Source organism: Rattus norvegicus, chromosome 9, assembly GCF_036323735.1.
Source record: "Rattus norvegicus strain BN/NHsdMcwi chromosome 9, GRCr8, whole genome shotgun sequence".
Lineage (NCBI taxonomy): Eukaryota > Metazoa > Chordata > Mammalia > Rodentia > Muridae > Rattus > Rattus norvegicus.
The window spans coordinates 94,846,571-94,859,096 of record NC_086027.1 but is presented as its reverse complement, the minus strand read 5'-3'; the positions used below and the strand labels follow the sequence as shown (position 1 = coordinate 94,859,096).

The 12,526-nt window shown below is 39.1% G+C and overlaps 1 protein-coding gene across 7 annotated transcripts in view; it reads right to left on the bottom strand.

Moving 5' to 3' along the window:
- Positions 1-12,526, bottom strand: part of Dis3l2 (DIS3-like 3'-5' exoribonuclease 2) — a 382,468-nt gene that overhangs the window by 325,427 nt on the left and 44,515 nt on the right. For all 7 annotated transcript variants that reach the window (XM_039083980.2, XM_063267518.1, NM_001109007.2 and 4 more), the window contains one exon: positions 6,546-6,647. In XM_039083980.2, the coding sequence (XP_038939908.1) occupies positions 6,546-6,647 (102 nt within the window). The remainder of the gene's footprint in view (positions 1-6,545; positions 6,648-12,526) is intronic.

The following is a 12,526-nucleotide window of genomic DNA, read 5'->3' as shown; positions in this document are numbered from 1 at the left end:
AGAGATCTATATCCGGTTCCTGTCGGCCTGCACTTCTTTGCTTTATCCATCTTGTCTAATTGGGTGGCTGTATATGTATGGGCCACAAGTGGGGCAGGCTCTGAATGGGTGTTCCTTCTGCCTCTGTTTTAATCTTTGCCTCTCTATTCCTTGCCAAGGGTATTCTTGTTCCCCTTTTAAAGAAGGAGTGAAGCATTCATATTTTGATCATCCGTCTTGAGTTTCATTTGTTCTAAGCATCTAGGGTAATTCAAGCATTTGGGCTAATAGCCACTTATCAATGAGTACATACCATGTGTGTTTTTCTGTGATTGGGTTACCTCACTCAGGATGATATTTTTCCAGTTCCAACCATTTGCCTATGAATTTCATAAAGTCATTGTTTTTGATAGCTGAGTAATATTCCATTGTATAGATATACCACAATGTACATTCTGTATCCATTCCTCTGTTGAAGGACATCTGGGTTCTTTCCAGCTTCTGGCTATTATAAATAAGGCTGCTATGAACATAGTGGAGCACGTGTCTTTTTTATATGTTGGGGCATCTTTTGGGTATATGCCCAAGAGAGGTATAGCTTGGTCCTCAGGTAGTTCAATGTCCAATTTACTGAGGACCCTCCAGACTGATTTCCAGAATGGTTGTACCAGTCTGCAATCCCACCAGCAATGGAGGAGTGTTCCTCTTTCTCCACATCCTCGCCAGCATTTGCTGTCACCTGAGTTTTTGATCTTAGCCATTCTCACTGGTGTGAGGTGAAATCTCAGGGTTGTCTTGATTTGCGTTTCCATGATGACTAGGGATGTTGAACATTTCTTTAGGTGTTTCTCGGCCATTCAGCATTCCTCAGCTGTGAATTCTTTGTTTAGCTCTGAACCCCATTTTTAATAGGGTTATTTGTCTCCCTGAGGTCTAACTTCTTGAGTTCTTTGTATATTTTGGATATAAGGCCTCTATCTGTTGTAGGATTGGTAAAGATCTTTTCCCAATCTGTTGGTTGTCGTTTTGTCCTAATCACAGTGTCCTTTGCCTTACAGAAGCTTTGCAGTTTTATGAGATCCCATTTGTCGATTCTTGATCTTAGAGCATAAGCCATTGGTGTTTTGTTCAGGAAATTGTTTCCAGTGCCCATGTGTTCCAGATGCTTCCCTAGTTGTTCTTCTATTAGTTTGAGTGTATCTGGTTTCCTTGATCCACTTGGACCTAAGCTTTGTACAGGGTGATAAGCATGGATCGATCTGCATTCTTCTACATGTTGACCTCCAGTTGAACCAGCACCATTTGCTGAAAATGCTGTCTTTTTTCCATTGGATGGTTTTGGTTCCTTTGTCAAAAATCAAGTGCACATAGGTGTGTGGGTTCATTTCTGGGTCTTCAATTCTGTTCCATTGGTCTATCTGTCTGTCTCTGTACCAATACCATGCAGTTTTTATCACTATTGCTCTGTAATACTGCTTGAGTTCAGGGATAGTGATTCCCCCTGAAGTCCTTTTATTGTTGAGGATAGTTTTAGCTATCCTGGGTTTTTTGTTATTCCAGATGAATTTGCAAATTGTTCTGTCTAGCTCTTTGAAGAATTGGATTGGTATTTTGATGGGGATTGCATTGAATCTGTAGATCGCTTTTGGTAAAAATGGCCATTTTTACTATATTAATCCTGCCAATCCATGAGCATGGGAGATCTTTCCATCTTCTGAGGTCTTCTTCAATTTCTTTCTTCAGAGTCTTGAAGTTCTTATTATACAAATCTTTTACTTGCTTGGTTAAAGTCACACCAAGGTACTTTATATTATTTGGGTCTATTATGAAGGGTGTCGTTTCCCTAATTTCTTTCTCGGCTTGTTTCTCTTTTGTATAGAGGAAGGCTACTGATTTATTTGAGTTAATTTTATACCCAGCCACTTTGCTGAAGTTGTTTATCAGCTTAGTAGTTCTCTGGTGGAACTTTTGGGATCACTTAAATATACTATCATATCATCTGCAAATAGTGATATTTTGACTTCTTCTTTTCCGATCTGTATCCACTTGACCTCCTTTTGTTGTCTGATTGCTCTGGCTAGAACTTCAAGAACTATATTGAATAAGTAGGGAGAGAGTGGGCAGCCTTGTCTAGTCCCTGATTTTAGTGGGATTGCTTCAAGTTTCTCTCCATTTAGTTTAATGTTAGCAACTGGTTTGCTGTATATGGCTTTTACTATGTTTAGGTATGGGCCTTGAATTCCTATTCTTTCCAGGACTTTTATCATGAAGGGGTGTTGAATTTTGTCAAATGCTTTCTCAGCATCTAATGAAATGATCATGTGGTTTTGTTCTTTCAGTTTGTTTATATAATGGATCACGTTGATGGTTTTCCGTATATTAAACCATCCCTGCATGCCTGGGATGAAGCCTACTTGATCATGGTAAATGATTGTTTTGATGTGCTCTTGGATTCAGTTTGCCAGAATTTTATTGAGTATTTTTGTGTCGATATTCATAAGGGAAATTGGTCTGAAGTTCTCTTTCTTTGTTGTGTCTTTGTGTGGTTTAGGTATAAGAGTAATTGTGGCTTCATAGAAGGAATTTGGTAGCACTCCATCTGTTTCAATTTTGTGGAATAGTTTGGATAATATTGGTATGAGGTCTTCTATGAAGGTCTGATAGAATTCTGCACTAAACCCGTCTGGACCTGGTCTCTTTTTGGTTAGGAGACTTTTAATGACTGCTTCTATTTCCTTAGGAGTTATGGGGTTGTTTAACTGGTTTATCTGTTCCTGATTTAACTTCGGTACCTGGTATCTGTCTAGGAAATTGTCCATTTCCTGCAGATTTTCAAGTTTTGTTGAATATAGGCTTTTATAGGAAGATCTGATGATTTTTTGAATTTCCTCTGAATCTGTAGTTATGTTTCCCTTTTCATTTCTGATTTTGTTAATTTGGACACACTCTCTGTGTCCTCTCATTAGTCTGGCTAAGGGTTTATCTATCTTGTTGATTTTCTCAAAGAACCAACTTTTGGTTCTGTTGATTCTTTCTATGGTCCTTTTTGTTTCTACTTGGTTGATTTCAGCTCTGAGTTTGATTATTTCCTGCCTTCTACTCCTCCTGGGTGTATTTGCTTCTACACATGGTCAATCTTGCTACCTTTAGCTATTCCAGTAGGTCTGTAGTATCTTGTAATTGTACTCTGTATTTCCTTAATGACTAATTATGTTTAATATCTTTTCCCATATTTACTATCATATATCTTTAATGAAGCTGTTCAAACATTTAATACATTTTGTAATTCAGTTATTAGTGAATATTTCTTTATATTCTAAATAAAAGTACATAGTCAGAAAAAAATTTTTGCAATCTTTACCCTCATCTGTGACCTATCTTGTTTTATTTCAAACAGTGAATTTTAAAGAACGAAGTGTATGATTTTGACATTTTTTTATACTTTCCAATTTCTTTTGGGATCCCTAAGAAATATTGGTCAAATCTGATGTCTAAAATCTAGAAATCTAAAATTTTTGACTTAGTTTTCTTCTAGCAAATTTGTATTTTTACATAAACATTTGGGTCTGATTAATTTCTAACTCGTGTTTCCTTCTTTTGCTGGTCCCTATTTTGGCTGTGTTACAGACTGAACCTAGAGCCAGTTACAGGTGTGCTCCTTACTGTTGAGCTCATTCCTTAGCCCACGGTGTTTTCATGGTCATCCTGTGAAAGGCTGGCCTTAAACCCACTATGCAGTCCAGTCAGTCCTCTAACCTGAAATACTCCTGCCTCAGCTTCCCAAGGCACCTCTGTATATCCCTGTGCTCTATGTCCCCATATACAGGAAGAGGCAAAGTTAATTTATTTTTATATGTCTAGAAAACTAGCACAGAACATTTGTTGGGAAAAGTTCCCTTTCTCATTAAATTACCTTAGTAATTTATGGAATATAATCAAAGAATGTCTGAGTCTATTTCGGGGTTCTCTCCTTTGTCCCACTTATCTTCTGTCCACCTTAATTCTATCAGCATACCCAGCCCTGCTTACAGGGGCTTTAACAAAGCTCTTGAAATCTCCAGTTTTGTTCTTTGTTTGGCTCTTCTAGATGTTTTGGGCTTCCACATACATCTAAAAAGCTGCCTGTAACTCCTTTAAAGAGACTGCTGATATTGGAGGAGGGCAGTGCATGGAATCGGTTTGATCTGTTTAGGTAGTACTGGAATCTTAAAAATATTGACACTTGGGGTTGGGGATTTAGCTCAGTGGTAGAGCGCTTGCCTAGCAAGCACAAGACCCTGGGTTTGGTCCCCAGCTCTGGGGGAAAAAAAAAAAAGAAAAATATTGACTCTTTTCTATTTCCCCCATTCCCTCCATTTTTAATTTCTTTCACTGGTGATTTATAGTTTTAATGTATTCTGCTTTTATTTTTGGTCAAGTTTCTCCCTAATTGTGTCATATTTTTATCCTATTTTAAATGGCATTTTCAGAAAATTTTTAATTTCCTGGTTTTCATTGCCAGCATGAATTGCAAATAATTAATTTTTTATATAGAACTTCTGTTCTTCAATCTTGATAACTCACTTCTTCTAGCATCTTTTTCAACAGACTCATTAGAACTTTCTACAGAGAAAACCATGTAGTTTTGTAAGTGATGTTTGGTTCTACCCTAGATCTCTAAGCCGTGTAGTTTCCAGACCTTGGACATCCAGGCAGTGTTGGAGGGAAAAGGGAAGGTAGGCAGTAGTTAGGATGTATTGTATGAGAAAAGACTAAACAAATGGTACACACACACACACACAAACAGACACACACACACTGTCATAAAACAGTTATTTCCTAGTTCCTTTTGGTACTGGCTTGAGTCTCAATGTAGGGAAGGCAAGTTTGGTGGCCGATACCTATATACCATAACTGTTCATGATAAAAATTTGCAGCAAGCCTGGAATAGTGGTCATGTTATGAACCGAGACCACAGAGAACATGTAGAAGACATTAAAGCAGTGCCATTCTTAGTGGTGAAAGGATTTGCCATCAAAACTGAGGAGGAAGCAGGAGTGCCCCTGACAACCTCCTCTTAGTGGGTAGGATGGAGTCTTACCATGTAGCACCAACTCAGGACCCCCTGCCCTAGCCTCTTCAGTACTAGAATTTTATCGTGAGCAATTCTGGAATTTTGTTTTTCCTATGTACACTGACTAATACTTGATTGAAATATGGTGTAAGACTTAGCTTGTTAAATGGTGGGCTGTAAAGATTGCTTTTAAACATTAAGCCAACTTCGCATTTCTAGGACAAGCGCCACATATCCACGTTCTATTCTTAGTTCACATTCCTAGAGTCTCTTTGCCAATATTTTGTTGGGTACTTGTTCACCTGTGTTTATGAGATCTTAAGAAATCTTTTGATGATGTTTCTTATGCTGCTATTTCACAATGGTGGTCTGGTATAGAATGAGGGAAAAAGGGTAGCTCTTTGTGTAAGACAAGGACTATTTCTTCTTTAAATGTTTAGCAGGGTTTACCAGTAAGTGAGACCATCTAGGATGCTGAAGTTTTTTTTAAATAATATATTCAGAAAGGAAAATATTAATAAGACCAAGCAAAACAAGTGACATTTACAGCAATCCATGCTTTTCCCCCCTGCCCTCCATTTCAGCTAATGACATCACAATCATTTTGCCTATTACAAAACGTAGCAGCTGTTTGCAGCTCCCCTGACTCCTTGTTCTGCTCTCACAGATGCCTTCACTCCTGTCTACTCTGTCTTCACATGCCAACTCCTCTCCACATCAACTGTCAGGCCCAAGTCTTAGCCTCCACACTGTAACATGTCCCCACTGCAGTGAATGTTCAGACAACAGCCAGGACAGTTTCTGATTTGATTTCTTCCATTTTTACATACTAACTGGAAAAGAAAGACAGTAAGTTTTATCCATGAAGCCTGGATTGTACCGACTGCAGGGATGCTACCTGTTTTTGCCAACCCTTTGCTGTTTAACCAGCTCTAGCAGCATGGGCATTCGCAAAATCAGACCTCTAGATCCAGGCTCAGTGGCACATACCTCAAATCTCAGCACTAAATATATACTGCTGCGTGGCTCAGTACAGGACATGGATGAAAAAGTGTGTACAGTACAGTACAGAATTGGATGAAAAGTATCATTTCTGTAGATTTGTTCCAGCTCTTACAGCATAGGGTGTAGGAAATTAATAAATTATTTCACATTTGCCAAGACCCTACAACCACTTTTCTTCAGACGAGATCCGGCGCGTTCAGGGTGGTATGGCCGTAGACTACAAGCACTTTTCTTATCCAAAAGAAATCAATTCAATACAAGAATCTGACAAGATAGATGGACTGGAGAAAGAAAACGGGGTGGGGGAAGATGCTTCAAATCCCCATTCAGTAACCTTCCTTACTCAGAGGCAAAACTCAGTTTTGCCTTGGGGTCTAAGAGGCCCATAATCCACAACACACACACACACACACACACACACACACACACACACACACACTGTTTAAGTACATCATAGAATGCACGATACACTATAAAAAAATAATTAGAAAAGGAAATTTAAACTCACCTTCCACTGGTCCTCAGGAAGCAGTTTTACAACCACAAGGTCCCCATTTAAGGCTCTATTACGAGCAACAACTCCATCAATAAAAATGTCCCGATCACCATCCTAAGTTGGAGGGAGAAATAAAGGAACAGTCAAATTACCAAGGCCTGGAGCCAAAATTTATTTCTTTAAAAGTGTTTACACTCGGGGTTGGGGATTTAGCTCAGTGGTAGAGCGCTTGCCTAGCAAGAGCAAGGCCCTGGTTTCAGTCCCCAGCTCTGAAAAACAGATAGAAAGAAAAAAAAGTGTTTACACTCTAAATCTGTCTGAAAACACTCTTCCATAGCCTAAAACAAATCTAAATGGAACTAAGTCTCTTCTGATAGAAAAAAAAATTCAAACCTAAAAACAGACTAGCAGAGGCTAAAATCACCAAATACTTAAAGAGATCTACTATAGGCAAACAAAAACAAAGAAAACACATAAAGAAATTACTAAAAGATAAAAACTGCATGGTATTGGTACAGAGACAGACAGATAGACCAATGGAATAGAATTGAAGACCCAGAAATGAACCCACACACCTATGGTCACTTGATTTTTGACAAAGGAACCAAAACCATCCAATGGAAAAAAGATAGCATTTTCAGCAAATGGTGCTGGTTCAACTGGAGGTCAACATGTAGAAGAATGCAGATCGATCCATGCTTATCACCCTGTACAAAGCTTAAGTCCAAGTGGATCAAGGACCTCCACATCAAACCAGATACACTCAAACTAATAGAAGAAAAAGTGGGGAAGCATCTGGAACACATGGGCACTGGAAACGATTTCCTGAACAAAACACCAATGGCTTATGCTCTAAGATCAAGAATCGACAAATGGGATCTCATAAAACTGCAAAGCTTCTGTAAGGCAAAGGACACTGTGATTAGGACAAAACGACAACCAACAGATTGGGAAAAGATCTTTACCAATCCTACAACAGATAGAGGCCTTATATCCAAAATATACAAAGAACTCAAGAAGTTAGACCTCAGGGAGACAAATAACCCTATTAAAAATGGGGTTCAGAGCTAAACAAAGAATTCACAGCTGAGGAATGCTGAATGGCCGAGAAACACCTAAAGAAATGTTCAACATCCCTAGTCATCATGGAAACGCAAATCAAGACAACCCTGAGATTTCACCTCACACCAGTGAGAATGGCTAAGATCAAAAACTCAGGTGACAGCAAATGCTGGCGAGGATGTGGAGAAAGAGGAACACTCCTCCATTGCTGGTGGGATTGCAGACTGGTACAACCATTCTGGAAATCAGTCTGGAGGGTCCTCAGTAAATTGGACATTGAACTACCTGAGGACCAAGCTATACCTCTCTTGGGCATATACCCAAAAGATGCCCCAACATATAAAAAAGACACATGCTCCACTATGTTCATAGCAGCCTTATTTATAATAGCCAGAAGCTGGAAAGAACCCAGATGTCCTTCAACAGAGGAATGGATACAGAATGTACATTGTGGTATATCTACACAATGGAATATTACTCAGCTATCAAAAACAATGACTTTATGAAATTCATAGGCAAATGGTTGGAACTGGAAAAATATCATCCTGAGTGAGGTAACCCAATCACAGAAAAACACACATGGTATGTACTCATTGATAAGTGGCTATTAGCCCAAATGCTTGAATTACCCTAGATGCCTAGAACAAATGAAACTCAAGACGGATGATCAAAATATGAATGCTTCACTCCTTCTTTAAAAGGGGAACAAGAATACCCTTGGCAAGGAATAGAGAGGCAAAGATTAAAACAGAGGCAGAAGGAACACCCATTCAGAGCCTGCCCCACTTGTGGCCCATACATATACAGCCACCCAATTAGACAAGATGGATAAAGCAAAGAAGTGCAGGCCGACAGGAACCGGATATAGATCTCTCCTGAGAGACACAGCCAGAATACAGCAAACACAGAGGCGAATGCCAGCAGCAAACCACTGAACTGAGAACAGGACCCCCGTTGAAGGAATCAGAGAAAGGACTGGAAGAGTTTGAAGGGGCTCGAGACCCCTTATGAACAACAATGCCAAGCAACCAGAGCTTCCAGGGACTAAGCCACTACCCAAAGACTATGCATGGACTGACCCTCGACTCTGACCTCATAGGTAGCATTGAATATCCTAGTAAGAGCACCAGTGGAAGGGGAAGCCCTTGGTCCTGCTAAGACTGAACCTCCAGTGAACGTGATTGTTGGGGGCAGGGCGGTAATGGGGGGAGGATGGGGAGGGGAGCACCCATAAAGAAGGGGAGACGGAGGGGCTAGGGGGATGTTTGCCTGGAAACCGGGAAAGAGAATAACATTCGAAATGTAAATAAGAAAAGAAAGAAAGAAAGAAATTACTAAAACAAAAAAGATGCTTTTTTTATGTTATCCTTTTTCAGTTTAGAGTGAGAGAAAAAAATAACCTCCAAAGAAAGCAGAGAGAAATGAAAGGGACAAGAACTTAAGGTTAATTTAACAGATACATATGTAAACATTTACACTTATATGTAATTTCAAGTAAACATGATTCCATAAGGAATCACATTTAAAACCTCAGTACCAGAAAATAGGGACCCTCCTTGCAAGTTGTTGATCAAGAGAGTCCAAAAGACTCTCAAAATAACATGCTGTTGCTGTTACTCTAAATTGCCACCCAGATATTGAGGTCAATCCCTGTTGATGAAGATATCACATACTTCAGACTCAGGACACCTTAATGACTGCAGGAGAGAGAGAATCAGCCTTCCCCTCTGATGAACATCTTAATTGGTCACCCAACAATCTAAACACATACATAATACCAAATTGACTCCGCAGGTTATATTTATGCATTTATATGTACAAACATGGATATATACATGCACATACATACATATAAACATAAGGTTATGACCTGAGGAGTAGTGAAGAGATTTGGGAGGAATTAGAGGGATGAGAGGGAAAGGAGATGATTTAAATATAGTACTTATACATGAAATTTTAAATGAAAATAAGATTCATAAAGCATCTTCAAACCGCCTATCTCCTGACTTCAGAGCATGGTAAGCTCTAGACTGTGAACACAAAGCATCAACACCTTAGGCATCCTCAGTCTCAAAACCAGAAAGGCCCCATGGTAAGTGGTGTGGTGCCCAGCAAACTCTCCAGGCATCTACTTCAAAATCAAATGGGTGTCAGAGATTTCTTGATAAATCTCTTAAATGCAAGAAACAGCTAAGGAAAAACATGCTTTTGGGGATCTGAGGCCAAGAGAAAAATGTCTCCACAATCATGCACTCTTCTTTAGTGTCCCAAGTTGTCATGTTCGTTTTCAGAGAATAAAAGAGAAGTTAAATGTTGGTGTTCCTTACAGGAGCTGATAGCAAAAGTCTCTGGAAAGTCACTCATTTTGTAATATAGACACTCTATACTGTTAATATTTAATATTTTATAGTACTCAAGTAACTTGAGTACTATAAAATTCTAGTTAATTAAAACTGGCATTCCAAAATCACCAACCCTGCCTCAAAAAAAAAAAAAAAGGAAGAAGATTTTAACCACTTAGCATGTTTTATAGTTCCCAGTTACAAACTTTCTATTCAATTTCCAGTCTGGTGATGGCTGGCAGCTGTGGCCTACACTCTGCCAAACCTGACCCCACCCTCATCCCTAAGAAACAGCTACCGTGTTAGCCACAAAGAATTAAGGCAATTTGACCCTGTGATGAGCTTCCCAGCGAAACAGAGGGGACTGGTGACTAGAATGTGAACACAAGTGTGACCCATCACCATCAACTGTTGCCTTCTGCAAAGTATTTAAAGCACCATGATCTCATGAACTGCCCTTTAAGGAAGAGAGCTGCTCAGAGGTCATCCTAACCCATCCTCCTGTATCGAAACATCAGCAATGCAGTGTCTCCTCAACAAGCAGCTGTATGCATCCTTTCGTGGCTCAGAAAATAAAAGAGTAGATGACTAGACTATAACATTACTGTCTTAAGGAACCAAGAAGAGAGAATAAGTAGAATCTAAGACAACCCCTAGCTACTGTACACTATTCAATTCTTCAATTCACTCAGAAGCCTATATCTATAGCCAAGTTCGTCATTTTTAAGATACTAAACTTAAGCCAGGTGATGTGATGGCACCTTTAATCCCTGCACCCTGGAGGCAAAGGCAAGCACATCTCTTGTGTTTTGAGAGGCCAGACTGGTCTACAGATCGAGTCCCAGGACAACCAGGGCTTTGCAGAGAAATCCTGTCTTAAAAAACAAAACAAAAGATCCTGCACTTAGGAACTGTTCAGTATCATCCCTCTTAACTGGTCTCTAAGGCTCTGAAATTCAGCTCTTCACTTGGATGCTAGACTTGCTCATCCATTAGAAAAAATAGCAGAAGAAATATCTAAAGATGGGTAGGGGATCAGGAAGGAGACAGGAAGTGGAAGATGAACATCCATAGAAAAATAAAAGGAGTGTGGGAATATCTAACTAAAAAGACAATGATGGAAGACAATACAAGAATGTCATAATGGTCAAAGTATCCTCTATTAGTGAGATAATAGGTCCTTCTAGACCAGAAAAAAATCCCGCAGATGGATAAAGCATGCCTCCCACGACAAAAGTTAGACCCACATAATCCAGGACAGAAACAACACGCCCTCCATTACTTTTCTTTATCTCAACTCAAATAGGATAAAAAGAAATTGTAATATTATCATTATCTTACTTTACTTAAAAGTTATTTGTTTTAATTTTCACTTTGTATTTTACTTTTGCCAAAAATTCCAGGTACTGGCAGGTAGATATATGTACTTGTCCCACACATTTGGAATCCGCCGTAAGAAAATAAAATCTGCTTACTACCAATAGAAACTATAATATTCCAAGTCAAGTTCCTTCAACACAAAATATTCTTTTATAGCTGATGATAAGAACCTAGCCCACTGGCCTAGGTGGACAGTTTCACACGGCAAATAACACTCAGTAAACATTTTTAGAGTAAGAATAAGCCTAACCTAATTAAATTTCCTTCTTTTCTCTCCAAAAGCCTTAGAATTTTAAAGCTGTGACAGAGTATATTTGATCATCTCTTCATATTAGACATGAGAACATCTATTTCCTATGGTCAGACCATAAGTTCTTTTCATACACTTTCCTGTAGACAGGTAAGCATTCAAGTCCTAACATCCCACTTACGGATGGGAAACCCGGAAAGGGGATAACATTCGAAATGTAAATAAAAACATGTCCAATTAAAAAAAATCACTGTTTTTCATACACAAAGACTCATGATTTAATTAAACTCTCACAACTGGAATGTTACCAAAAAAAAACAAAAACAAAAACAAAAACCAAAGCCAACCTTTCTAATGTGAGAAATGCTGGTTATACAAAGCCTACTGAAACAGACATTGATTCTAAGATGACACATGGCATCTTCTTCTTGCATGTGACCTTCATTGTATGAGCAAACTTTAGACTCTAACATACATGTAAACAAACTCTACACAATCCACTGCATAACAGAACTGTCCCCAAGGTAAAATGCCACCTCAAAGTTGGTACTTTACAAGTCAGAGTATAGCTATAGAAGCCGGAGGTGTGGGGTAGTGGGTTTCTGGAGGGGAAACCAGGAAATGGGGTAACATGTAAATGTAAAAAGAAAATACAATTTAAAAAAAGTAGCCATCCATTACAACATCCTGGAAAAGTCAGACCAGGAACTCAAGAATAGTGTTCTCCCAGCTTCAGGTACAGACTTCTGCACAGACCTGCTGCTAACTACTTATCAGTGCAGGACTACTTTAACCAGAGAGAAGCTCTTAGATAAGTCATGAATACAAGAAACAGCCTAAACACAAAACCTAAAGCACCTTGTCCACAGGCCTATCATCTGCACCCAAGTGAAGTGAGAAACAGAAAAGCATTACACATTATTTTTGGACAAATGTTCAGATTAGCTCATGCGGTAGAA